A 28,000-nucleotide genomic window follows, 5' to 3' on the forward strand; every position below is an offset into this window, starting at 1 on the left:
TACTCCAGTTCTGTGCCACCAAGTAACTACTCAGACAAATATTCTGGTCTTGTTTTAAGTTTATTAACTCTGGGGGATTTGAGTACACATTTCCCTGTGTTTGTGGTACATTTACATTACCCAGTTAGTATGGAGAAGTAGTTTCTGCTAAGATGTTAAACCTCAGAGTTTAATTCTGTAATTGTAGCCAAAACTGTCTTTGAACAAAACATTGTCAGAATCCCTCCTTAAGGGTATTTCAGGCCACAAATTTTGGATTCAGTCTGAAATTATACTGTGCTTGTTTGTTCGAGTATTGGGGCAAAATGAATCAATTGAACCAAAGCTGCATCTTAAGTACTAGCCCAATTTGTGCAATCATTCTGCATACTGAAATAGCAACCATCAAAATGTCTGCGCCCTGCAATGATTACTTCCCACATACTAGTTTAATTTTGAAATTTTGCTTATAGGTGTCTTCAAAGCAACAGTGAAGAGAATGAGGAGGAGGATGAATCAAAAGATGTAGAAGGAATCGGTGAGAGAGTTACAATAAGAAAAGATGCAGAGGAAAGTGAAACAAGAACGGAAGCAGAACCTTGCCTGTCGGTTACAAAGGAGGTTTTGACTCGTTGCCCAGATTGCCTTTTGAGACTCAGGAAACATGCACAATTCTCTGAATCCAGGTGCAGTCTGCATTGCACAGGCATGTTTTATGTACTATAGTCAACTATGACCATGACCTTAGGAACAAAGGCAAAAATAGCTATCGTCTTCAGAAGCTGGAGGTCAAAGAAATACTGATAAATGTGTAGTGGAATGGCAAATGTACAGGGCTTGCTATGGTTAATGCATTCTCAGCTTTGGAGAAAACAGAGGGTGAGGTGACTTTTTCTGGGCTGCTTGGTCTGTTGGCGTGCTGTCCCAAGGAAAGCAACTAGACGAGGATCAGTAGTGTGGAATGTGGGGATGCATCAATGTTCCGGAATTAGAGTAGACAATCTCAAAATAATTTCTAAAAGTTGTTACAAAGAATCTGCGGTAGACGAACAGGAGGCTGGAAGAACACAGCAAGCCAGGCAGAATCTGGAGGAAAGGAGCAGTCAATGTTTCAGATTGATTAATGTCATTTAAATTCTATTTTGAAATGAAAGCCCTTGGTCCTCACTGTGCCAGTGCTGGTGACTATGAAACCATCAGTACTATAATATCTGCCTGATTCACTAGTGTCCTTTAGGTAAGGAAATCTTCCATTGTTACTGCTCTGGTCTTCATGTGACTCCAAACCTTCAGCAATGTGTTTAACCTCATCACTGCTGTCTGAAATGGTCAAGCAAATCGCTTAGTCTTCATGTGACTCCAAACCTTCAGCAATGTGTTTAACCTCATCACTGCTGTCTGAAATGGTCAAGCAAATCGCTTAGTTCAGGATGGGCAACACCAACAAAGCATAAAATAATAAAAAAAATTACTTTGAACAACTTTAAGGCATCCTAAAGTTGTGATAGGTGATACTTAAGTGCAATTTGTACCATTTTGTGTTAATAAATTATTGCTCTAGAAAGCCAGAAAGTAAAGGTTACCACCTTTCTCCCCTCTGCTTGAAAACAAACTGGGCGTGATTCCGAGAGAGCAGGGGCAGGTCTTCTCATTCATGGCAGCAAAGGCAGACTCTATTCTGACAACAGAACATGCTTTGAAGCTTTGTGTCTTAATGCACTAAACACTTGGAATAAAATAGATAAACTGACAACGCAAATTGAGGTAAATGAATATGATCGCATAGTGTAAGGGAAATAAAGAGATTGAAACTGGGAGCTTAACTTTCAGGGATATTTGACCTTTTGGAAGGACAGGAGAGGTAGAAAAGATAATGGGATAATACTGTTAATGAGATGAAATGAAGATATTTGGGAGAGATGATCTAGTCTTGCAGCATGGGTTAGTACCTGGGACTTCGATGTTGTGGCCATTTCGGAGACATGGATAGAGCAGGGACAGGAATGGTTGTTGCAGGTTCCGGGATTTAGATGTTTCAGGAAGAACAGAGAAGATGGTAAAAGGGGCGGAGGTGTGGCATTTTTGGTCAAGGACAGTATTACAGTTGCAGAAAGGATGTTTGGGGACTCGTCAACTGAGGTAGTATGGGCTGAGGTTAGAAACAGGAAAGGAGAGATCACCCTGTTGGGAGTTTTCTATAGGCCTCCGAATAGTTCCAGAGATGTAGAGGAAAGGATAGCAAAGACGATTCTCGATAGGAGTGAGAGAGACAGGGTAGTTGTCATGGGGGACTTCAACTTTCCAAATATTGACTGGGAACACAATAGTTTGAGTACTATAGATGGGTCAGTTTTTGTCCAGTGTGTGCAGGAGGGCTTCCTGACACAGTATGTAGATAGGCCAACAAGGGGCAAAGCCACATCAGATTTGGTACTGGGTAATGAGCCCGGCCAGGTGTTAGATTTGGAAGTAGGTCAGCACTTTGGTGATAGCGATCACAATTCTGTTATGTTTACTTTAGTGATGGAAAGGGATAGGTGTATACCACTGGGCAAGAGTTATAGCTGGGGGAAAGGCAATTACGACGAGATTAGGCAAGATTTAGGGAGCATAGGATGGGGAAGGAAACTGCAGGGGATGGGCACATTAGAAATGTGGAGCTTATTCAAGGAGAAGCTCCTGTGTGTCCCAGATAAGTATGTACCTGTCAGGCAGGGAGGAAGCTGTAGAGTGCGGGAGCCATGGTTTACGAAGGAAGTGGAATCTCTGGTCAAGAGGAAGAAGGCAGCTTATGTTAGGATGAGATGTGAAGGCTCAGTTAGGGCACTTGAGGGCTACGAGGTAGCCAGGAAAGACCTAAAGAGAGAGCTCAGAAGAGCCAGGAGGAGACATGAGAAGTTGTTGGCGGATAGGATCAGGGTAAACCCTAAGGCTTTCTATAGGTATTTAAGGAATAAAAGAATGACGAAAGTAAGATTAGGTCCAGTCAAGGATAGTAGTGGTAAGTTGTGTGTGGAGTCAGATGAGATAGGGGAAGTGCTAAATGAATATCTTTCAACAGTATTCACTCGAGAAAACGACAATGTTGTCGAAGGGAATACTGAGATACAGGCTACTAGACTAGGTGGGATTGAGGTTCACAAGGAAGAGGAATTAGAAATCCTACAGAGGGTGAAGATAGATAAGTCCCCTGGGCCGGATGGTATTCATCCTCGGATCCTCTGGGAAGCCAGGAAGGAGATTGCCGAGCCTTTGGCATTGATCTTTAACTCGTCATTGTCTACAGGAATAGTGCCAGATGACTGGAGGATAGCAAATGTGGTTCCCCTGTTCAAGAAGGGGAGTAGAGACAACCCTGGTAATTATAGACCAGTGAGCCTTAGCTCAGTTGTTGGTAAAGTGTCGGAAAAGGTTATAAGGGATAGGATTTATAATCATCTAGAAAAGAATAAATTGATTAGGGATATTCAGCATGGTTTTGTGAAGGGAAGGTCGTGCCTCACAAACCTTATTGAGTTCTTTGAGAAGGTGACCAAACAGGTAGATGAGAGTAAACCAGTTGGTGTGGTGTATATGGGTTTCAGCAAGGCGTTTGATAAGATTCCCCACAATAGGCTATTGTACAAAATGCGGAGGAATGGGATTGTGGGAGAAAAAGTAGTTTGGATCGGAAATTGGCTTGCTGAAAGAAGACAGAGGGTGGTAGTTGATGGGAAATGTTCATCCTGGAGACCAGTTACTAGCGGTGTACCGCAAGGGTCAGTGTTGGGTCCACTGCTGTTTGTCATTTTTATAAATGACCTGGATGAGGGCGTAGAAGGATGGGTTAGTAAATTTGCAGACGACACTAAGGTCGGTGGAGTTGTGGATAGTGACGAAGGATGTTGCAGGTTGCAGAGAGACATAGATAAGCTGCAGAGCTGGGCTGAAAGGTGGCAAATGGAGTTTAATGCAGACAAGTGTGAGGTGATGCACTTTGGTAGGAGTAACCAGAAGGCAAAGTACTGGGCTAATGGTAAGATTCTTAGTAGTGTAGATGAGCAGAGAAATCTCGGTGTCCATGTACACAGATCCTTGAAAGTTGCCACCCAGGTTGACAGGGCTGTTAAGAAGAAATACAGTATTTTAACTTTTATTAATAGAGGGATCAAGTTCCGGAACCAAGAGGTTATGGTGAAGCTGGACAAAACTCTGGTGCGGCCGCACTTGGAGTATTGTGTACAGTTCTGGTGACCGCATTATAAGAAGGATGTGGAAGCTTTGGAAAGGGTGCAGAGGAGATTTACTAGGATGTTGCCTGGTATGGAGGGAAGGTCTTACGAGGAAAGGCTGAGGGACTTGAGGCTGTTTTCATTAGAGAGAAGAAGGTTGAGAGGTGACTTAATTGAAACATATAAAATAATCGGAGGGTTAGATAGGGTGGATAGGGAGAGCCTTTTTGCTTGGATGGTGATGGCGAGCACGAGGGGGCATAGCTTTAAATTGAGGGGTGAAAGATATAGGACAGATGTCAGAGGTAGTTTCTTTACTCAGAGTAGTAAGGGAATGGAACGCTTTGCCTGCAACGGTAGTAGATTCGCCAATTTTAGGTACATTTAAGTCGTCATTGGATGAGCATATGGACGTACATGGAATAGTGTAGGTTAGATGGACTCAAGATCGGTATGACAGGTCGGCACAACATTGAGGGCCAAAGGGCCTGTACTGTGCTGTAATGTTCTATGTTCTATGTTCTAGAGTCCATTTGGGTAGAGATACTCAAAAACAAAGGAAAGGAGGCATTGGTACTAGTAGAGTACAGACCTCCAAACAATAGTCGCTCTGTAGGAAAGGGTATAAATCAACAAATAGTAAGAGCTTGTAGAAAGATTAGGGCTATAATTATGGGTCACTTTAATCTTCACATTGATTGGGCTAGTCAAATTGAAAAGGGTAGTTATAACAATTCATAGAGGGTATTAGGGATAGTTTCCTGGAGCAGTGTGTCATGGAGCAACCAGGGAGCAGCTATCTTGGATCTGGTAATTGGTACAGAGGCAGATTTAATAAATGATCTCAGTGTGAAAGATCCCAAGGAAGTAGTGATCATAACATGATAGAATTTAATTATTCAGTGTGAGAAAGAGAGACTTGGTTTGGAAACAAAAATGTTTAACTTAATTAAAAGAATTACAATTAATTGAGGATGGAAGTAGCCGAAGCAAACTGGGATGGATAGGTTAGCAGGAATGACAGTAAGCAAGGGTGGCAGATATTTAAGGAGGTAATTCATGACTGTCAGCAAAAATCCATCCCAGTAAGGAGGAAAAGGAAGTTAAGGAGAGCATAAAGTTGAAAGAATATAAGGAGGCCAAAGTCAATGATAGACCTGAATGCTGAGATAAATTCAGAATCCAGCAAAAGAGGACTAAAAATATTATAAAGAGAAGGAAAATAAATGAGGGCAAACTAGCAAAGAATATAGAAACTAACTAAATATAAAAAGGGAGCGGGAGAGGTCAAAGTGAACATAGCCCCCTTAGAAAATGAATCTAGGGAGATGGATTTAGGGAACACGGCAATAGCAGAGAAGTTAAGCAGATATTTTGCATCAGTCTTTACAGTGGAAGTTATCTCAAACATCCTATTAACACTAAAGAGTAGAAAGGGGAACAAATTAAGTATCATTTCCATACTAGAGAACAAATTAATTTAACAAATTAATTTGGACAAATTAATCTGGTTTAAGGCAGATAGGTTCCCTGGCATTGATAGCTTTTATCTAAGGATCCGAAAAGAAGTAGTGGATGCATTTGTTATAATTTCCCAAAAGTCCTTGGATTCTGGAAGAGTACCAGAAGATTGGAAAACTGCCAATGTGACACCCTAAGCTGATTGGCTTCACACTTATTGTTGGAAAAGTGTTAGAATCAATTATTAAGGTAATAATAACAGAACATTTGGAAAATCATAATCTGATAAACTGGGTCAGCAGGGCTTCATGAAAGGGAAGTTGTGTCTAATTTATCAGTGGAAGTCTTAACCAGAGTCTGGTGGGGAACAGGTAGATGTGTTGGATTTGGACTGAAGGCATTTGACTATGTACCTCACAGAAGGTAAAGTCATAAGATGAGAAGTCATGGTGTTGGAGATAGTACATTGTTGTGGATAGAGAATTGGCTCATGGGCAGGAGACTGTGAGTGGGGATAAGGGATCTTTTACAAGTTAGCGATCTGTGACCAATGGGTTTCCACAAGGACCAAAGCTAGGTCACAACTATTTACAATATATGTTCATGATTTGGAGGAAGAAATGAAGCAGAATTTGCAGATGACACAGAATTAGATGCAAAGTCACATTGTAAGAGAGATACAAAAAGGTTACAGAGAAATATTGATAGGTTAAATAAATGGGCAACAGTTGGCAAATGGAATATAATATGAGAAAATTGAAGTTATTAATTTTCGAAGGGAGAGCAAAAGAACAATATTATTGAAATGAAAAGAAATTGCAGAAAGCTGCAACACAAAGGGATTGGGGTCACAAAACACAGAAAGTTGGCACACACAGGCAGCAAGTAATCAAGAAGGCTAATGGAATGTTGGCCCTAGTTTCAAGGGAACAGAAACAGAAGTTGCTGGAAAAGCTCAGCAGGTCCGGCAGCATCTGTGAAGAAAATTCAGAGTTAACGTTTTGGATGTGGTGATCCTCAGAATATGTGTAAAGAACATGAATAAAGAAAAAAACAAGTGTGCTGAAAGGACATTTCCCCTCACGGGAGAGTCTAGGATCAGAGAACATAGTCTCAGAATAAAGAGGCACCAATTTAAGACTGAAATGAGGAGGAATTTCTCCTTTCAGAGGTTTGTGAGTCTTTGGAACTCCTTGCCACAGAGAGTTGTGTGGGCAGAGTCCTTGGCTATCTTTAGGACTGAGACAGATAGATTCTGGATCATTAGGTGAATCAAGGGATACAAGGAAAGAGCAAGTGAATTAGAAAAGGTGGGCAAGAGCATTTCAGAGAATGAGGTAACTGATGAATTAAACGTCATTTATTTCAATGGCTTGTGAATTTGGCATCAGTGGTGGGTAAGTTGTTGGAGGGGATTCTGAGAGTTAGGATTTATGTATTTGGAGAGGCAAGGACTGAAAAGAGATAGCCAGCATGGTTTATTTGTGGGAAATTGCATCTCACAAACTTGATAGAGTTTTTTGAGGACCTAGCCAAAATTATTGAGAGGGCAGAGCAGTAGACGTTGTCCACATGGACTTTAGGAAAGCTTTTGACAATGTTCTGCCTGGTGGACTAATTAGCAAAATTAGATCACATGGGATTCAAGGACAGTTTGCTAATTGTATACAAAATTGGTTTGATGGCAGGATGCAGATGGGGGAGGGTTGTATTTTGAACTGGAGGCCTGTGACCAGTGATGTTTCAGAGGTATCAGTGCTGGGTCCACTTCTGTTTGTAATTTATATAAATGATTTGGATGAGAATTTAGGAAGCGTGGTTAGTAACGGTACAGATGACATCAAAATGGGCAGAGAGTGGACAGTGAAGGAGGTTATTTAAGATTACAAAGGAATCTTGATCAATTGGGCCAATGAGCTGAGGAGTGGCAGATGCAGGTTAATTTGGATAACGCGAGGTATTGCATTTTGGTAAAGCAAATAAAAGCAGGACTTATACAATTAATGATGGGGCCGTGGGTGGTGTTGTTGAACAGACAGGCCGAGAAGTTCAGGTATATATTTCTTTGAAAGTTGCAAACCAGGCAGACAGGGTGGTTAAGAAGGTGTTTGGCACACTTGCTCAGACCGTTGAGTGTAGGAGTTGAAATGTCATGCTGAAGTTGTACAGGACATTGATGAAGCCACGTTTGGAGTATTGTGTACTATTCTGGTCACTCTACTGTAGGAAGAATATTATCAAGTTGGAGAGTGTTCAGAAAAGATTTACAAGGATATTGCTGGGAATGGAGGATCTGGGTTATAAGGAGAGGCTGGATAGGCTGGGATGTTTTCCCCTGGAGCGTAGGAGGTTGCTGGGTGACCTTTTAGAGGTTTATAAAATCATGAGGGGTGTAGATAAAGTGAATAGTAAAGGTCTTTTCCTTGGTGGGGGATGAGTTCAAAACTAGGGGGCAATATTTTTAAGGTGAGAGGAAAGAGATTTAAAAGGGACTATACATCCTCACACCCCACTTCCTGTAAAGATTCCATCCCATTCCCTCAGTTCTTCTATCTCCATTGTATATGTTCAGATGAGGCCAAATTTGACAAGGGAGCCTCCGAAATTTCCGAGAAGCATCTGCAGCTCCTATTATCTCTGAAATGTCCACCTTCTTCCTCAACCGAGGATTCCCCAGCTCCGTTGTCAATAAAGCCCTCAATCGGGTCTGACCCACCTCCCACACTTCAGCCCTCACCCCTTCTCTTCCCTCCCCAACTGCACTAGGGTTCCCCTTATCCTCACCCACCATCCCACCAGCATCCACATCCAGAAGATCATCAGACGACATTTCCGCCACCACCAGACGCATATTCCCGTCCCCTCCCTTGTCCGCCTTCCGCAGGGACTGTTCCCTCTGGGACACCCTAGTCCACACTTCCTTCACCCCCAACACCACCCCACAGCCCGAAGGCATCTTCCCCTGTAACTGGTGAAGGTGCAACACCTGCCCATTTACCGCCTCCCTCCCCAGTATCCAAGGGCCCGAACATACCTTCCAGGTGAAGCAGCACCTCACCTGCACTTCCCACAATCCACTCTACAGCATTTGCTGCTCACAATGTGGTCTCCTCTACATTGGAGAAATGAAGCATCGACTGGGTGACCGCTTCGTAGAACATCTACGTTCTGCTCGCAAAAAAGACCCTGAACTACCTGTTCCCTGCCACTTCAACGCACCACCCTACTCCCTGGCCAACATCTCTGTCTCTGGCTTGCTGCAGTGCTCCAGTGAAGCCCAGTGCAAGCTGGAGGAACAACACCTCATTTTCCGCTTGGGGACCCTACAGCCCTCTGGGCTCAATATTGAGTTCAATAACTTTAGGGTCTAAACTCTCCCATGTCCCAGCCCCCCATCCCACACACCAGGCCTTGTTACCACACAGCCTGCCACTACACACCCCTTGTTACCACACAGCCTGCCACTACACACCCCTTGTTACCACACAGCCTGCCACTACACACCCCCTGGTGTTAGTCACTTACAGTCCCCATTAGCAACTACTCACTGTCCCAGCCTGATTGTTAGCAACTCCTTTGTCTGTGCAACTGTGTTTCTCTCTCTTTGGTCTCTATCCTACAGTTTATTTCCTGCCCCACCCACCTCCCTATTTTCTGCAATATAAAGTGACATTTTCCCAGCCACCATCAGTTCTGAGGAAGAACCAGAAACGTTAACTCTGTTTTCTCCTCCACAGATGCTGCCAGACCTGCTGAACTTTTCCAGCAACTTCTGTTTCTGTTCAAGATTTAAAAGGGAGCTGGGGGGGAGCAACATTTTTACACAGGACATAATTCATATGTGGAATGAACTGCCAGAGTAAGTCTACAGTTGCACAGGTACAGTTACAACATTAAAAGACATTCAGACAGGTACATGGAGAGGAAGGTTTAGAGGGATATGGGCCTGACACAGGTAAGTGGGACTAGTTTAGTTTCAGAAACTTGGTCAGCGTGGATGAGTTGGACCAAAAGGTCTGTTTCTGCGCTGTATGGCTGTATGACTCAAAGGGCATTAAAGTGGACATGAGAAATGTTGGATCAGCTATGATACTGCTAAATAATGGAGCAGGCTGAAGGGGCCGAATGGCCCACTCCTGTTTCTGTTTCTTATGATCTTACAGACCTGTAGTTCTTTGGAAGTGGAAGAAGCTGGTCCAAATGTAAATTTTTATTGTATGAGCCTGAGCAATAAATGTTGATAGGAAATTAAATGAGAGCAAGTGTAATGGCCAGTTTTCAGGCTGAGATCAAGAACATATGTCAGATTAGGGATCAAAGCTGAATGCTTTTCTTCAGTAGCACTGTCCAGAGTGTAATTCTTCTTTGAAATATCAGAGGATTTCAGTTTCCTTCCTGTTTGAGCCCACGCACTACCAAAGCGGAAGGAAAGCAATTTGGGGAAATTACAGCTGGAGGTAGTTGGTATTTACTTATTTGTGCAAGCCTGAAACTGACAAGAGCAAATAATCCAAGAAAAATCAAATACAATAATCATTGAACATGCATGATACTGACAAAGTGCAACATATTATTTCTTCATTCTCCTACAGGCAAGATGTTAGCGATAAGAGCTACTATAGTGAGAAATACATTGACAGAGTGCTTCAGCCTTTGGACCTGTATTCTTAGCTGTCTGGAAATAAACACTGTGAGGATAAACTTCAGTGGAGTGAGAACAGGCACAGATAAATTTAAAGCAAATAGCTGTTTTAAGAGGAGATGGTTGGGTACACTTGAAGTACGAAGGTGTAGGTGCAGCAAACAAAACTAAAAGTAAATGAAAATAAAATAAAACAAAGCTCACTGGAGATCTGAAACAAAAACAGAAACTGCTGGAGAGAGTGGGCAGGTTTGGCAGCATTTGTGGAGAGAAAGCAAAGTTAACGGGGCGGCACGGTGGCTCAGGGGTTAGCACTGCAGCCTCACAGCGCCAGGGACCTGGGTTCGATTCCAGCCTCGGGCGACTGTCTGTGTGGTGTTTGCACATTCTCCCCGTGTCTGTGTGGGTTTCCTCTGGATGGTCCGGTTTCCCCCCATAGTCCAAAGATGTGCAGGTTAGGTGGATCGGCCATGCTAAATTGCCTGTAGTGTTCAGGGGTGTGTGGGTTATAGGGGGATGGGTCTGGGTGGGATGCTTCAAGTGGCGGTGTGGACTTGTTTGGCCGAATGGTCTGTTTCCACACTGTAGGGAATCTAATCTTAACATGTCAGGTCCAGTGACCCTTCACAAAATTGAAGGTCCCTCTCTGGATGACATGAGATGGAGAGGGTACAAACAGCAGATGTCGGATTGACAATACAAGTGAGAACCTATATGAATAAATAAAATAAATAAAAACAGAAGTAAGAGAGTCAGAGATAATGGGAACTGCAGATGCTGGAGAATCCAAGATAACAAAGTGTGAAGCTAGATGAACACAGCAGGCCAAGCAGCATCTCAGGAGCGCAAAAGGGCCTGGCTCGAAACGTCAGCTTTTGTGCTCCTGAGATGCTGCTTGGCCTGCTGTGTTCATCCAGCTTCACACTTTGTTATCTTATATAAGAGAGTCAAAGAGACTTGGTGAGAAAAGATCCAAAGATTTTGATGTCCATATGACGGGTAGGAAGAGGAGGGTATTATAAAGGATTTCTGTGTCTCGAAACTGTCTCTTTAATTGAAGGTAAAATGAAGGGGGTCATATAACCTGTTCTGATCACTGCCTTACAACTTGCCCAATGGATAGACCTGTTAAAAGTTGAAGATTGGTCCAGGATGTTTGCTGGAAAGAAGACATAAGGTGTTCACACCTGCAGACAATGACATCAGCCTCTGTATTTTTCTGTGGTTAGTTTATGAATCTTCAAAGTGTCAGGAGGGCATTGAGAATATCAGATTGTTAACATTTATACCTTAATGTAGTGATTGGAAGCATGGCCAGGTTTCAGGCTGCTTACCTGGGGTAATCAGGGAGCCCTGGCTGACAGGTATAAACTGGAGATTCGGAGAGCCTCTGCAGTGTAAGGATTGGCTCTGCACTGGCTGGTCAGAGCCCATGTGCAGTGCGCACATAAATGAAGGGTGGTTTGGTGATGGATACAGGCCTCTGTGCATTTCACTGTCCATTCACTTCAAATGTTAAAAAGATCTGGGGTCTCAACACACAGAGACCCTACAGTGGGGAAACAGGCCCGTTGGCCCAACAAATCCACAATGACCCTCAGTGTATCCCACCCAGATTCACCCCCCTGTAACCACCTTACCTACACATTCCTGAACACTATGGGCAATTTCCCATGGCCAATCCACCCAGCCTGCACATCTTTGGACTGTGGGAGGAAACCGGAGCACCCGGAGGAAACGCACGCAGACAGGGGGAGAATGTGCAAACTCCTCACAGACAATCATCTGAGGGTGGAATTGAAACCGGGTTCCTGGTGCTGTGAGGCTGCAGTGCTAACCACTTTGCCACTGTGCCATCTCAATGTCTGTAAATCAGCATTTCTATACACCAGGCCTAGATGATTCACTTCAATTGGGCTGGACTTTGAGAGGCGAAGATTTCTAAGATAAACAGTTAATTTGCCGGAATCCAGGCAAGAGGGAACTGCTAGAGACTGGAAGCTTCCCTGGGTCACCATATGATGGTAGGTATTGGGGCTCATATTGAAAACCTTTGTGAGGATTAGAAGTGAAGCTGGAGGATTTGCTTAGTCTGCACTAGAGGTAAAACCTTCGCTGTGAAAGAAAATTATGGGATAGTTACCAGGTTAGGAAAGGAATGGAAGTAGAGCTTTGAGAGCAAAGCATCACTTTGGACTGGATCCAGAAAAAAAAAATCAACAGATTACTTAAAACACAGCCTATAATTTGCCCATGAAGTGGATTTTTCTGTTGCGTTGAAAGTTTAAGTTCTCTGAGAAAATGGTGTTTAGTCATTGTGTTCATAGACTTACTTTAAGAATCTTAAAACATGAAATTTTATTCTGTTTTCCTTTCAGTTATCAATGACAAGTGCACTTTCTTCACCAACACCCCTCAAACACAGGATGGTTATAGCACAACGGGCCATTCGGCCCATTGTATCTTTGTGAGCTATCACAATTCAATTCAGCTCATCGCCCTCTACTTCTTTTCTTGTGTTTTTGATAGAATCCCTTCAGTGTGGAGACAGGCCCTGTTTGTATCAATCTGTGTGTGTTTGTAACAAGGAAAGGGGTGAGGGGAAGTGCTAAAAGAGCACTTTGCTTTTGTAGCAACGAAAGAAGGAGATGCTGCAGAAGTCACAACATTCACAACATTGTTGAGCTCATGAGTTTTGAGAAGATTTGTAGCTCAGGTTGAGGTTCTGGATGTGAGTTTGCTCACTGAGCTGGAAGGTTCGTTTTCAGACGTTTCTTCACTTTTATTTTTTATTTGAAAAAAATATACTTTATTCATAAGATGTACAAAAAATAAAACATATTTATACACCTACCCAGTCATGCAAGCCGCTCCAGGTTACCCAGGGGGTACGTACACCAACTAAAGGAAAAAAAACAAACAAAGAAGAAAAAAAAAACAAAGCAAAGAAAATACCCCGGCAGTCGTCACCCCACACAGTCCCACTTGGCTCCCTAACCAGTTGTGGAAGGCGCCAGCTGGGCCCAGTTACCAGATAGGGCCCTTTTTTCTATTCTGGACGAGGGGTTTCATACGGTGGTCTTTCCCCACCGCGCCTTGGCGGCGGCTGCCCCAAGCTTTAGCGCGTCCCTCAGCACGTAGTCCTGGACCTTGGAGTGCGCCAGTCTGCAACATTCGGCTGGGGTCAGTTCTTACAGGTGGCAGACCAGCAAGTTGCGGGCAGACCAAAGAGCGTCTTTCCCTGCATTGACGGTCCTCCAGGCGCAGTTGATGTTGGTCTCGGTGTGCGTCCCCGGAAACAGCCCGTAGAGCACGGAGTCCCGCGTTATGGAGCTGCTCGGGACGTATCTCGACAAATACCACTGCATCCCCTCCAGACCTCCTGCGCATAGGCACACTCCAGAAGGAGGTGATCGACAGTCTCATCCGCCCCGCAGCCGCCTCGAGGGCAGCTTGCGGTGGCGCAGAGATTCCGGGCATGCATAAAGGATCTCACTGGCAGAGCCCCTCTCACCGCCAGCCAATCAATGTCCTTGTGCTTGTTTGAAAGTTCTGGCGATGAGGCATTCTGTGAAACGACTTTGGCAGTCTGCGTGGGGAACCACACGACGGGATCCACCCTCTCCTTTACCCGAAGGGTCTCGAGGATACTACGTGCTGACCACTGCCTGACGGCCTTGTGGTCAAAGGTGTTTCCCTTCAAAAATTTCTCCACGAAGGACAGGTGGTACGGGACGGTCCATCTACTCGGAGCGTTCTGTGGCAACGAGGCCAGGCCCATCCTTCGCAACACCGGGGACAGGTAGAACCTCAGTAAGTAGTGACACTTGGTGTTTGCATACTGAGGATCTACGCACAGCTTGATGCAGCTGCACACAAAGGTAGCCATCAGGGCGACGGTGGCGTTCGGTACGCCCTTTCCCCCATTTTCCAGGTCTTTGTACACGGTGTCCCTGCGGACCCGGTCCATCCTCGACCCCCAAATGAAGTGGAAGATGGCCCAGGTGACCGCAGTGGCGCAGGTCCAGGGAATAGGCGAGGCCTGCGCCACATACAACAGTACCGAAAGCCCCTCGCACCTGACAACCAGGTTCTTACCCGCGATGGAGAGGGACCGGAGCGTCCACCTGCCCAGCTTCTGCTTCAGTTTGGTGATACGCTCCTCCCAAGTCTTAGTGCATGCCCCAGCTCCACCAAACCACACACCCAGCACCTTCAGGTAGTCTGTCCTGACGGTGAAGGGGATGAAGGAGCGGTCGTCCCAGTTCCCGAAGAACATGGCCTCGCTCTTACCCCTATTGACTTTGGCACCCGAGGCCAGTTCAAACTGGCCGCAGATGTCCAACAGCCGACTCACCGACCAATGATCGGTGCAGAAGATGGCGACGTCGTCCATGTACAGGGAGGTCTTGACTTGAAGGCCTCCGCTGCCTGGGATAGTCACGCCCTTCAGGCTCACGTCCTTCCTGATGGATGCGGCAAAGGGCTTCATACAGCACATGAACAAGGCAGGAGAGAGCAGTCAGCCCTGCCTGACTCCAGATCTAACAGGAAAACTGTCCGATTCCCACCCGTTGATCGAGACTGCGCTAACGATGTTGGCATAGAGCAGCCGGATCCAATTGCGGATGCCCTCCCCGAACCCCAATTTGGAGAGGACGTACCTCATGTAAGCATGAGAGACCCTGTCGGAGGCCTTCTCCTGGTCCAGGCTGACGAGGCAGGTGTCCACCCGCCTGTCCTGTACGTAGGCGATCGTATCCCTGATGAGCGCGAGGCTCTCAGCGATCTTCCTGCCCGGCACAGCACAGGTTTGGTCACGGTGAATCACCGACTCCAGGACAGACCTGACCCGGTCAGCTATGACCTTGGCCAGGATTTTGTAGTCCACGTTCAATAGTGAAATGGGACGCCAATTCTTAATTTCTTCCCTTTCCCCCTTCCTCTTGTAAATGAGGGTGATGATGCCCTTCCTCATGGACTTACACATTTCCCCTGCCCAAATCGCACTATCGTACACCTCCAGCAGGTCCTGGCCGACCAGGTCCCACAGAGCGGAATACAGCTCGACCGGTAAGCCGTCGCTCCCGGGAGTCTTATTCCTCCCCAAGGACTTGAGAGCTCTGGTCAGCTCGTCCAGGGATATCGGCCGGTCCAGCCACTCCCTCGTGCCATTGTCTAAGACCTCCATGATAGACGACAGGAACGACTCGGAGGCCGTGTTGTCCGTGGGCTTCGTGTCGTACAGTCCGGCATAGAGGGATCTGCTGATCCTCAAAATGTCGGGCCGAGACGACGTCACCGAGCCGTCGTCCTCCTTCAGCCGGCTAAGCACAGAGCTCTCTTTGTGCACCTTCTGAAAGAAGAAAAGCGAGCACGTCTCGTCCTGCTCCACGGAGTGGACCCTGGACTGGAAGATTATTCTGGAGGCCTCCGCGACGAAGAGCGAGGCTTGCTGGCCCCTCACCTCACGGAGGACCTCCATGACATCGACCCACATCAATGCGGAAGGAGCAGGTTCTGCACCCTTTTCTGGAGTCGCGACAGCTTTCCCCCGCCTCTCTCTCGCCTTCTGAACACCCTTGAGGACAAAGAACCTCTTGATGTTCTCCTTCACCGTCTCCCACCAGTCGCCCGGAGACTCAAAGAGGGGTTTCACGGTTCTCCAACCGGCGTACTCCCTCTTAAGCTCCTCGACGTTCTCTGGGGTCAACAGAGTCGTGTTGAGCTTCCACGTCCCCTTGCCAGCCGGCTGGTTGTCCTGTAAGTGACAGTCGGCCAGCAGGAGGTAGTGGTCAGAGAAGAACACCAGCTCGACGCCGGTGGACCTGACCGAGAACGCCCGTGACACAAACAGGAAGTCTATCCTTGAGCGAATAGACATGTCTGGACGCAACCAGGTGTACCTCCGCTGCGCTCCGTCTGCAGGGGTGCTGAAGACGTCGAGCAGCTTGGCGTCCTTCACCGTGCCCATCAGGAATCTGGACGTGACGTCCAGTTGACTCCCCCCACCCGCTGTCCCCACGCCGGATCTTCCATCTGCATCGATGATGCAGTTGAAGTCTCCGCCTAGGATGACCGGCCTGGACGTAGCCAGCAGGGGTGGAAGCCGCTGCAGGACGGCCAACCGCTCACTCCGTACCACTGGGGCGTACACGTTGATCAGCCTCAGGGGAGCGTTCCTGTAGGTGATGTCAGCCACTAGGAGGCGCCCCCCCCACCACCTCCTGAACTTGAGAGATGGTGAAGTTGTGCCCCCGCAGCAGAATAGCCAGGCCCGAGGAGCGACAGTCGTTACCCCCCCGACCAGATCAAAGGCCCACAGGTCCAGGCGCCGGACCATTTCCCATACCTGCCGAGGTGCGGTATCCCGCACTCCTGCAGAAACAGGAGGTCTGCCTTGATGGTGGTCAGGTAGGCCAACGTGGACACACATCTCGCGGTGGACTTGACACTGCGCACATTAATGCTCGCAACGCGTACCCCCATTGTGGGCAGTGACCGCAGTACCCTCCCCAAGTCCAACGTCCAGCCCCTCCATCTGTCCCTTCATGCCCATTGCCCGGGCTAACTGCTGGACGCTCTCCGGGCTCAGGAAACCGTCCGTGCTGCCTTCCGGGTGGCATCCCCCCCGTCGGGGGTACAGAGGCAGGAGAGTCACGTGACTGGGGGTCGGAGGGAGCCTCAGGACGCCTCCCATCACCTGAAAGCGGGGCGCTGCTTTCCTTCTCCCTTGAGATCTTTAGCTTCTGCTTTGGGCGGGCCCTCTCTGAATCCCCCTCGTCAGAGGAGCTCTTATAGCCCCCCTGTAGCTGCCTCTTCCCGCCTGATGGTTGCGGTTCCTGGGCCCGCTGACACGCCTTCCTCCTCGCTTTCTGGACCGTCGTCCACTCCCCTGCGTCGCCTATCGCCGCCTCCATCAACTCCAGCTTGTCGGGGGGGAGCGGAGCCTGGAGGGGCGCTTTGCTGGCCTCGGGCCCATCCTGCAGGGCTGGGCCCTCCTGCACGACCTGGCCCTCCTGCACACTAGGGGGGTCCTTGCAGGGCCCTGGTGCCTTCCTCTCCTCCAGGGGGGTTTGCCCTGCATAGCCCCTGCCGGCGACCCGGGTGTAGGTGGTCCCCCGCCGCGGGCATGCCCTATAGAGGTGACCCGCTTCCCCACAAAGGTTGCAGCTTTTCTCTTGTGGACAATCCTTTGCAAGGTGTCCCTCCTCCCTGCAGATGGTGGCTTTGCAGTCGGCCACCACGTGACCTGACCTACCACAGGCATGGCAGACTTTAGGTTGCCCTGCGTAGGTTAGGTAGCCCTTGCTCCCGCCGATCACGAAGCTGGACGGTGGGTGTGCGACATTCCCGTCTGCGCCCATCCTCAGCGTCACCTTGACCTGCCTCTTACTGGTCCAGATGCCAAAGGGGTCCATGATGTCAGTTAGGTCCACTTCCACCTTCACGTACCTTCTGAGGAAGGTCAGGACATCAACTGCTGGCACATGCGGGTTGTACATGTGTACAGTCACCATACAGCTCCTCTGCGCTGGCATCACGAACAGCGGGACAGCAGTCAATACAGGGAGGGGGTCCTCACCTCCTTTCTCCTTGAAAACCTCCAGGAAGCGCTCGCAAAGCTTGGCACTCCTGAAGGTCACGTCGTAAAAACCTCCTCCGGGGAAATCCTGCAGGCAGTAAATGTCCGCAGCAGCGAACCCACAACAGTCCAACAGGACCCTCTTCACAAAGAAGGTGTGGTCCACAGGTGCACCTTCATCCACCTTCTTCACGGAAACACGGATGGTGTTCCGGACCCCCTGACCTGGGGCACGAGCACTTGCCGCAGCCATCATTGCAGGTTGGCTGCTCCCCTGAACCAGCGTTAGGCCGAAGCCAGCATTAAGATCCACCGGTTGCAAGGGTGCACAGCCAGCCCGACGTCTTCCTTCCACCTCCAGTACAGCACTCTCCTCCTCTCGGTCCACAAGAGAGTGGGTCTTTATTTTGTTCCAGATGTAAGCTGGTTCACTGAGCTTGAAGGTTTGTTCCCAGATGTTTTGTCACCATTCTGGGTAACATCAACAATGAGCCTCCGACGAATTGCTGGTGTTATGTCCAGCTTTCTATTTATCTGTTTTGGTTTCCTTGGGTTGGTGATGTCATTTCCTGTGTTCATGATGTCATTTCCTGTTCTTTTTCTCAGGGGATGGTAGATTGGCTCCAAATCAATGTGTTTGTTGATGGAGTTCCGGTTGGAATGCCATGCTTCTAGGAATTCTCGTGCGTGTCTCTGTTTGGCTTGTCCTAGGATGGATGTGTTGTCCCAATCAAAGTGGTGTCCTTCCTCAACTGTATGTAAGGATACGAGTGATAGTGGGTCATGTCGTTTTGTGGCTAGTTGATGTTCATGTATCCTGGTGGCTGGCTTCCTGCCTGTTTGTCCAATGTAGTGTTTGTCACAGTTCTTGCGAGGTATTTTGTAGATGACGTTCATTTTGCTTGTTGTCTGTATAGGGTCTTTTAAGTTCATTAGCTGCTGTTTTAGTGTGTTGCTGCGTTTGTGGGCTACCCTGATGCCAAGAGGTCCGAGTAGTCTGGCAGTCATTTCCGACATCTTCTGGGAAAGAGGCAGGGGAATGGAGATTTGAAAAAATAAAGAGGCACCTTAGGAAATTGAAAACCTGTTTGGTGAGCAACTTGTTGGTGAGTAAAGGCAAAGTGCTAGAATTTAGAAAAATATAAAATATTTAAACAACCTGTCTTTTAATTAAGAGACAGAAAGGGTGAGAGAAGCAGGTGACAATCATTTTATTATGTTGAAGGGTTCATCAGGTAACTGTGGTTCCAGTGAGTAAGTGAGTGAGAAGAGGCGTTAATGTAATTATTAAATTTAATCCACACACAATAAAGATGACGTTGGACTGCACCCACACTAGGAAACATGGGAGCTGTGCGCTGGGACCAATGATCTGGAGAGTCATATAATGAGGACAATAGAGAGAGTTTTAAACAGTAGTGGCATTGGAATCAAGTTCATGAGGATGTGATACGCTGAACAGAGAAGATAAATAAGACAGAAAGGTAACAAGAAGGGAAATAATCAGAACGTGGAGGTAGGGGCTGAACCTGTGAACGGAACAGCGCACTGCAGCAAACAAGGCTAGAGGTTATCAAAATAGTAATGAGACAGAACTAAAGGGTCAGTCTGAATACATGGAACATTCGTAACATTTTAGGAAGAATGTGAAGGCTTTGGAGAGTTTGTAAGATTTATGAAAAAATATTTCTGGGATGGCATGGATAGATTGGTGTTTTGGAAAAGTGAAGGCTAAGGGGAGATTTTATCAAAGCTGTTCAAATGTATGAATCACTTTTCCTAAAGGGTTTGTGGTTATCTAAGTGAAAGCAATCGCCGTCGGCTGGATGAACAAACTTACTCTGGCACAAGAAGCCAACTAAGAAGCAATGAATTAATTGTAAAGGTAGTAGGGGAGAGTGTCGGACATAAATGTTTCTCATGGTGGGAGGTGGGGGAGAACCAGGCGACCCCAATTTTAGGTGACCAGCAAAACAGCAATGGTGATGGTGAAATGTTTTAATCCGTGGGCGATTCAGATCTGGAGTGTGGTGGATGCAGATTCAGTCACGGCTTTCAGAAGAGAACTGGTTAAGTACCTGATGTGAAAAACATACTTGTCAGACTATTGGGGTGGTACGGTGGCTCAGTGGTGACCACACAGTGCCAGGGACCCAGGTTCAATTCCATCCTTGCAGAGATTGTCTGTGTGGAGTTTGCACTTTCTCCCTGTATCTGTGCAGGCTAGTTGGATTGGTCATGCTAAATTACCCCATAGTGTTTAGGGATGTGTAAATTAGGTGGGTTAGAGGAGGATAGGTCCAGGTGGAATGCTCTGAGGATCAGCATGGACTTGTTGGGCTGAAGCGCCTTCTTCCACAGTTTAGGGATTCTGTAAAGAAAAGTGGAGGGAGATGAGCTGAATTGAATTGCGAAAGCACAGATACAATGGGCCGAATGGCCAACTGTGCTATAACCATCCTGTGTTCAGGGGGTGTTGGATAATGAAAAATCATTTCCTTCTTTTCAAATTATTCTGGTCTTTCTTATTTACTAAAGGACCGGAGATTAACTGAATGCTAAATGGGGATGGGAATGTCAAATCAACTAAATATCATGGGTACCATAGCAATTCTGTGAAGTTGCTTTAATTGCTACAGTTTTTTGTCCCTTGTTTAATCACGCACTTGTATTTTTCTTGGCTCTCTGACCCCTGCAGGTATATTTCTGTAGAACTCCGGATCATAACCTTCAACAACATGAAAACCCATCCAGGTCATTTTCAAGAAGTCGTATTTTCCCAAATGAAAGTGTATGGACTGATCGGTCGGATCCAGGGGCATACTGGCATTGCCAGCAACAAACTCAGCATCTTCAAAGACCAGTCCTACTCTCAGAAGTCGCTGCTGCCCCTCGACCTGACCTTGGAGGAATGTGGTTTCCATAGTGGGCCTCTCCATTCTCCTCCTACACTCCTTCTCTACTATGATTACAGCATTGAGTTTAGTGATTGCCCAATTTTAAATTGTGACTATTATTTCACCACGAGAAAGCTGTGATGGCTTCTCATGCTGGATACGAGGGACAGCCCACAGCCAGCACAATAAGGAGTCACAAGGAGACACATCTGATTCCCAGGATCGACTGTGGTTCAGCAGATAACAATCTCATTCAGGCTTGGGCTGACAAGTGGTAACTAACATTTGCACCGCATAAATGCCAGGCAATGGTCATCTCCGATAAGAGACAATCTAATCACTGTCCCTTGACATTCAATAGTGTTAACATCTCTGAATCCCCCGTGATCAACATCCTTGGGGTTATCACGGACCAGAAATGCAACTAGATATACAATGGATACATGGGCAGGTCAGAGGCTAGGAATTCTGCAGCGAGTAACCCCCCGCCTCCTGACTCCCCAAAGCCTGTCCACCATCTACAAGGCACAAGTCAGGAGTGTGATGGAATACTCCCCACTTGCCAACAACACTCAAGAAGCTCAACACCATCCGGGACAAAGCAGCTGCTTGATTGGTACCACATCCACAAACATCCCACTCCCTCCCCCCACTGACGCTCAGTCGCAGCAGTGTGTACTATCTACAAGATGCACTGCAGAAATTCACCAAAGATCCTCAGGCACCACCTTCCAAACCCACGGCCACTTCCACCGAGAAGGACAAGGGTAGCAGGTACATGGGAACACCACCCCCTGCAAGTTCCCCTCCGAGCCACTCACCGTCCCGACTTGGAAATATAGCACAGTGCCTTCAGTGTCGCTGGGTCAAAATCCTAGAACTCCCCAGCCTCCTCCCCCTGCACCTGTCCCCACCACCCCGCCCACCCCCAAACTTTGGTCAGCCTACAGCATGTGGAGACTGCAGCAGCTCAGAGTGCTGCTGTGTCAGAGGTGCTACTTTCAGGTAGCAGGTCAACCCGAGGCCCTGACTGAGTTTAAGTGAACGTAAAATGTCTGAGTACAGATTTCACCAATTACCTGGCCAATATTTATATATTCCACAACCAGTCTTATTAAACCTGTTTATCTATTCATTTTCTCAATAATCTTGGTGATATCTTGCTGTATGTAAACTGGTTTCCATGTTTCCTTCAGTACAACAGTGAAGACTTGCATGAATATAGTGCTTTGGGATGTCCCAAGTTGTAGCTTCTCTTATAATAGCAGGATTGCAGCAATAGAAGACTGCATATTATTTAACAAGCATGACCATCACCGCAGGAGATGTGCTCACATGTTGAATTTTTATGGTGGCTATTATTTCTTTTCATCATGGAGACCTTCAAACTGAATCCTTGGAATATTTCACGATGCTAATATTTGTCATTTTGGCCGAGTGAAATCATTAGCAAGTGCTCCTATCCTAAACATCCTGCGAAAGAGATGGATAATCTCAGTGGTCACAGCAAGTGAACAGCACTTCAGTCAGGAGGAAATCAGCAAACTGGCACCACTGAAGCCAACAAAAGAATTTATTGAACACTTTTACAAATACAGATAGCTGGAATCAGACTGCACAGTAAATCCAGTCAGAAACAACCAAAAGAAATTATATTTCTTTGCCTTTAACTGAATCACCTCACTGTGTTGCCAGTAATACAATGGTTGATTTTTTTAAAAATCATTCCATGATAAAATAAAACATTTAATTTGTAAAATTATTAAAAATTAGTAAGCCTGAAGCCAAAGGACTAGACAGCCTTCACATTTAGATTGGAGACTCTCTAAAAGCCTCTCACATACGTGCTCATTTATTGTGACAGATTACTAAATACACAGTTAAAAAAAAGTTAAACACAGCAGCTCAGTCATCTGTTATAAAGAAAAGGCAGCTGGAGACCCTTTGTGGAATTGTATCCGAACGCTGATGGGCCTGTGTGCATTTCCAGTATTTTCTGTATTTATATATTTTCTCAGCATCCACAATATCTCATCTCTTAAATATATTTTATATTAAGAATGCACTGACTGGAATCTACTTCTGTCTCCTCCCCAGTCTTTCTCCAATAATTGAGGTAGTATTGTTAAACCTCATTCCTCATGTAAGACAAATTATTTTCTGCGAGACAATGACAATTCTGTGCAAAACCATGAAAAGGCTCTCCAGGGTACAAGGAGTGTGGAAGTCACAAATTTCCTTGAGGCCGAAAACAAAACTCTGTATTGAAAACAAATACATTTTTATTTCCAGTTAAGTAAATTTCCCCATTTAATCAGGGAAGTTGAATCCAAAACTCTCAGCCTCATTTAATATTGTGCAATGAAAACAGAAATTGCTGGAAATGCTGCATTGGCTGATTATCATCTGAAAGAGAAAGCAGACGTTAGAGTTTTTGGACCTCCCCATCATACCAATCTGCTTCTTTCCAAGTACAGTGAGCATAGGTAAACACCAGTTCACCCTTTGCTGAAGTTGTTGTTCATTCCTACCAAAGGTCTTTGCCAGTTTGACTGTTATTTCTAATCACAACTTACACCCAAAAGCTTCACTTTTAAAACTGATCTGCTGTAAATCCCCATCATAGTTTTTATTTCAGAATTCATCACCTGTGTTTAGGTGCAGGTGTCCAGGGCAGTCTGTACCCTACTGTTTTGGAGATAATGAGGCCAAAATGTTATGGCATAATTCTATCGAGACTCTCAGTTAAATACATAAGCACAAGTCAAGACCTAACTGTCAAAATTGATTCTTAGGGAGTCAAACAATGGTGCAAGACTGCAATTAATTATTGCTGCCACATGAATAGAGGCAAGTGATGTCCAGGAATGGGACATGTTACTTCTCCTACTATGTTGTTTACAAGCATTTCCTCAGGGCTGACACTGCATAGGTTATATGCAGCGTAAAGCTTCCTCTACACTGTCCCAAATAGCCAGAGTTAGATACACTGACCCGATCTCAGAAAAGCTTCCTTACTGCGTTGGCATGACAGGAATGCAATACCCATACCAGCTATCATGTAGACTCAGTTAGAAATCAATACTGTGCTCTGGGCCCATGCTGAAGAGGCGCTGCTCTTTAAAAATACTTCTCTGTCAGGAAAATAATTAGCAGCAGCTCTGACTTTTAAAAATATAAGCACCTGCCCCAATATTTAAACATTCATTTCAAAGCTTGTCTCTCTCAATCCATCGAAATGTGAAATATACTGTCCTGTCATCTATATGTCTCTTTATAATATATACTCTATATAATATAATTTTATTTCTTAAAATACACTTGTCAGTATTCCATTCAAAAATACTGTACAAAAAAAGGACCTTTATAATTCTCTCTATAAACGTTAACATCATATAGAATATCTCTTCTCTTGGTGGCCAGAATATAGGTACAAATGGAGATTAACCACCTCACATGGCAGCCCCATTGTTTCTGGTGATTCTGCACCGACTATCACTACATTCATCAGAAAATATCCGCATACCAGATGGCCTTCAAAACCTCAATTTGTTTATATGTATATAAAAAAAGGGATAGAGAGATCTTTTTGACCTTTCAGTTGGTGCTGATTCTTCACCGTAGACCCTGAGGTTCTCAGGGTAGGGTGACCTCACTCAATTAATCATCCTCCCAGATGTGATCTTACACACAGTGAATCGTCAGTAAGGTGTTCAGCCTTGGAGACTCTTTCTAATATAGCAGGTGACAATGAATAACCAAATCACTGGAGGGCTCAACTTTATCTTGCATGATCTTAGCTGGGGAGAAAGAAGTCCTCTTTTACATTCTTAGGAGACAGTCTTCAGGGTAAGCTTGTGCCTCAGGCTGTAACCCTTGTCAGGCGATACAGCTGGGGCCCACTGTTTGCACACACTACTTGGCTTCACTGACATTAATTACAATTATTGCTTTCGGTTAGAAAGACTAAAAAGCCAAACCCAACACACCATGCCCTACACTGAGGGAGACTAGAACACAAAGCTGTGTCGAGAGAAGGATATAAAAATGCAGGAAGTTATTCAGCTTTTATAAAGAAGCATGCATTTGAAAGGGTGGGGGCCATCTAGGATGAAAAATTGCTGTTTCACTCTAAGAAGCACATTAGAAATACATCACAGAGAATGGAAATACAATTAAGAAAAAATTTAAATTATATATAATCATCTCTGAGGATGCATTGTTTTGGAGGCAGGGAGGAGGGTGGGGACTGAATTTCTGGAGACTTCATTCCAGATCCGGGAAACAGGTGAGATGCCCACAGATCCCAAAGTCAGGGGCTGGTTAACTGCATTCCGGTCATTGATAAACTGAATGATATCTGACAACAGTTCTTTTTAAAACAAGCAATATATTATTTGATAAACCATTTCTACATGGGGTGGAAGGGGATTCCAGAGGAAGTCAAGGGGGTAGTGGATTAGCAGTCAAAAACAACTTACTACAATTTATTTTTTTCTGGGTAAAAATACACGGCCCCTTTCAGCAAAAACGAGGCAGGGCTTTGCCCGTGTGGAATCATATGCTTTAAGTTCATTTGTCTCTCTTCCAATATTCAGTGTGTATGGGCTGCTGGGTGGGGAGGGGAGGGAGTGGTACAGAAATGACTGGGGAGGTGGTGGTGGGGGGTGTTTCGGGGAGTGCCATCTAGAAAGAAGAGGGCACTCGTCTATCTTGCAACTGTTCAGTGCCCGCGCCGACAGCAGCTCACTTCAGGCATCGTACTTTGACAGCAGGTTCTTGCAGCGGCTCAGCTCCTTCCGAAGGTCAGCGACTTCCTGGCGCAGAGCCAAGTTTTCTTTCTCCAGGAATGCTGCGCGAATGGCAATCTGGTTCTCCTTAAGCCGCCGAGCGTCCCGTGATCGCTTGGCTGCCATGTTGTTTTTCCTGCGCCGTGCCCAGTATTTTTCATCCTGCTCGTAGATTGAATTAAACACGGAGGGATGTTAGACTTAGTAAAAACAGAAAGACACATTGAAGGGGTCGGGGGGGGAACGGGGTGGCGTTTACTTTGCGCGTGAACAGTAGCTGCTCATTGTGGATTGGGGCTGTCTGATTCCTCCCCCACCCCCCCACCTCTATTTACAGATCGGTGGCCAGATGATCCACTTGTTATTTACCAGCCATATCCATTACAAAACCTTCCTGCGGTGTATGGCTGCCAGTGAACAAGGAGGTGGTGTCCTGTGTATCACCTCGTGGCCGTGAGTCACTGTACGCAGGCAACCCAAGAGTATCCCTGAGCTGTGATAATGGGAACTGCAGAAGCTGGAGAATCCAAGATAATAAAATGTGAGGCTGGATGAACACAGCAGGCCAAGCAGCATCTCAGGAGCACAAAAGCTGACGTTTCGGGCCTAGACCCTTCATCCTCAGGAGCACAAAAGCTGACGTTTCGGGCCTAGACCCTTCATCCAAGGATGAAGGGTCTAGGCCCGAAACGTCAGCTTTTGTGCTCCTGAGATGCTGCTGGGCCTGCTGTGTTCATCCAGCCTCACATTTTATTATCTAGTATCCCTGAGCTGTCGTGAATGCCCACGTTTACAGGGGTTTTTGTGCATTTTGTCTATTGACACCACACGCATGCACACTACGCACTGCAGTGTGGTCACTGGAATCAGCCCACGCACATGTAAATGGGTTCAGCTTAAAATGGTACGGCTGTGAGTAGAGGCTAATGGATGAAGGGTGTGGTAATGACCCTCTCAGGCCTCGCTTGCTCCTGTTGCAGCTTTATGTGCTTTATTTGTACACAGTTGCTTTACATTTGATGTCACGGGAATTCCATGTAACAACAGAGCACCTTTGGAATGTGTCCACATGGATTTGTGACTGGTGCCGGGTCAGAGCAGACATCAGCTTCATCGAATAGGAAACATGTTGCTTTAACCCAGACAGACAATTGACGCCATTTGTGTGTCTGTTTATGCAAGTTGTAAATGCAGGCTCCTCCCGCACTGACATAACTGCTCTGAGTCTGTGACAAAGGGGGAGCACATTTCACTCCTAGTCAAACCACTAATGAAACAAGCTGATTCCTTACAGCCGAGATAGCAGGAGCTGCAGATGCTAGACTGCTCTACACCTTGGTCTCTCTGAGATAATGGGAACTGCAGATGCTGGAGATTCCAAGATAATAAAATGTGAGGCTGGATGAACACAGCAGGCCAAGCAGCATCTCAGGAGCACAAAAGCTGACGTTTCGGGCCTGGACCCTTCATCAGAGAGGGGGATGGGGGGAGGGAACTGGAATAAATAGGGAGAGAGGGGGAGGCGGACCGAAGATGGAGAGTAAAGAAGATAGGTGGAGAGGGTGTAGGTGGGGAGGTAGGGAGGGGATAGGTCAGTCCAGGGAAGACGGACAGGTCAAGGAGGTGGGATGAGGTTAGTAGGTAGCTGGGGGTGCGGCTTGGGGTGGGAGGAAGGGATGGGTGAGAGGAAGAACCGGTTAGGGAGGCAGAGACAGGTTGGACTGGTTTTGGGATGCAGTGGGTGGGGGGGGAAGAGCTGGGCTGGTTGTGTGGTGCAGTGGGGGGAGGGGATGAACTGGGCTGGTTTAGGGATGCAGTGGGGGAAGGGGAGATTTTGAAACTGGTGAAGTCCACATTGATACCATATGGCTGCAGGGTTCCCAGGCGGAATATGAGTTGCTGTTCCTGCAACCTTCGGGTGGCATCATTGTGGCAGTGCAGGAGGCCCATGATGGACATGTCATCAAGAGAATGGGAGGGGGAGTGGAAATGGAACCCCGCCCACGGCCGACGACATCATCGCTCCGCCCACAACCTCCACAGCCTGCAACCCCAGAGAAGACAGCCACCCTGAGCCCTGCCGAATCTTCACCATCCCCCCAGACCTCCCACTGACTGAGGACGAACGGTCAGTCCTGAGCAAGGGGCTCACCTTTGTCCCCCTACAACCACACATCAACGAATACCAGTCACGGTCGGACATAGAGCAGTTTTTCCGCCGTCTTCGCCTGCATGCCTACTTCTTCAACCGGGAACCCAACCCTCCTTCCACTGACCCCTTCACCCGCTTCCAACACAAGTCCTCCTCCTGGACACCACCCCCAGGCCTCCTACCCTCCCTCGACCTCTTCATCTCCAACTGCCGTCGAGACATTAACCGCCTCAACCTCTCCACCCCTCTCACCCACTCCAACCTCTCCCCCGCAGAACGGGCA

At 46.6% G+C, this 28,000-nt stretch overlaps 2 protein-coding genes across 3 annotated transcripts in view; one reads left to right on the plus strand and one right to left on the minus strand.

Annotated features, from left to right (window-relative positions):
• LOC125463795 (uncharacterized) overlaps nucleotides 1-21,596 on the plus strand; it is a 35,270-nt gene extending 13,674 nt beyond the window's left edge. The window contains exons 5-6 of the mRNA XM_048555509.2: nucleotides 453-665; nucleotides 20,577-21,596. Coding sequence (XP_048411466.1) covers nucleotides 453-665; nucleotides 20,577-20,916 — 553 coding nt within the window. The 3' untranslated portion in view covers nucleotides 20,917-21,596. The remainder of the gene's footprint in view (nucleotides 1-452; nucleotides 666-20,576) is intronic.
• A 734-nt stretch (nucleotides 21,597-22,330) lies between these two features.
• The window catches only part of LOC125463569 (hepatic leukemia factor-like), a 39,904-nt gene continuing 34,234 nt past the window's right edge, over nucleotides 22,331-28,000 (minus strand). Inside the window, exon 4 of one of the 2 annotated variants that reach the window (XM_048554961.2) lies at nucleotides 22,331-25,727. In XM_048554961.2, the coding sequence (XP_048410918.1) occupies nucleotides 25,527-25,727 (201 nt within the window). In that variant the 3' untranslated portion in view covers nucleotides 22,331-25,526. Of the gene's footprint in view, nucleotides 25,731-28,000 lie in introns of both variants that reach the window. The other variant, XM_048554959.2, reaches the window with a different exon arrangement.

The sequence above is a fragment of the Stegostoma tigrinum genome, chromosome 22 (assembly GCF_030684315.1).
Source record: "Stegostoma tigrinum isolate sSteTig4 chromosome 22, sSteTig4.hap1, whole genome shotgun sequence".
Taxonomy (NCBI): domain Eukaryota; kingdom Metazoa; phylum Chordata; class Chondrichthyes; order Orectolobiformes; family Stegostomatidae; genus Stegostoma; species Stegostoma tigrinum.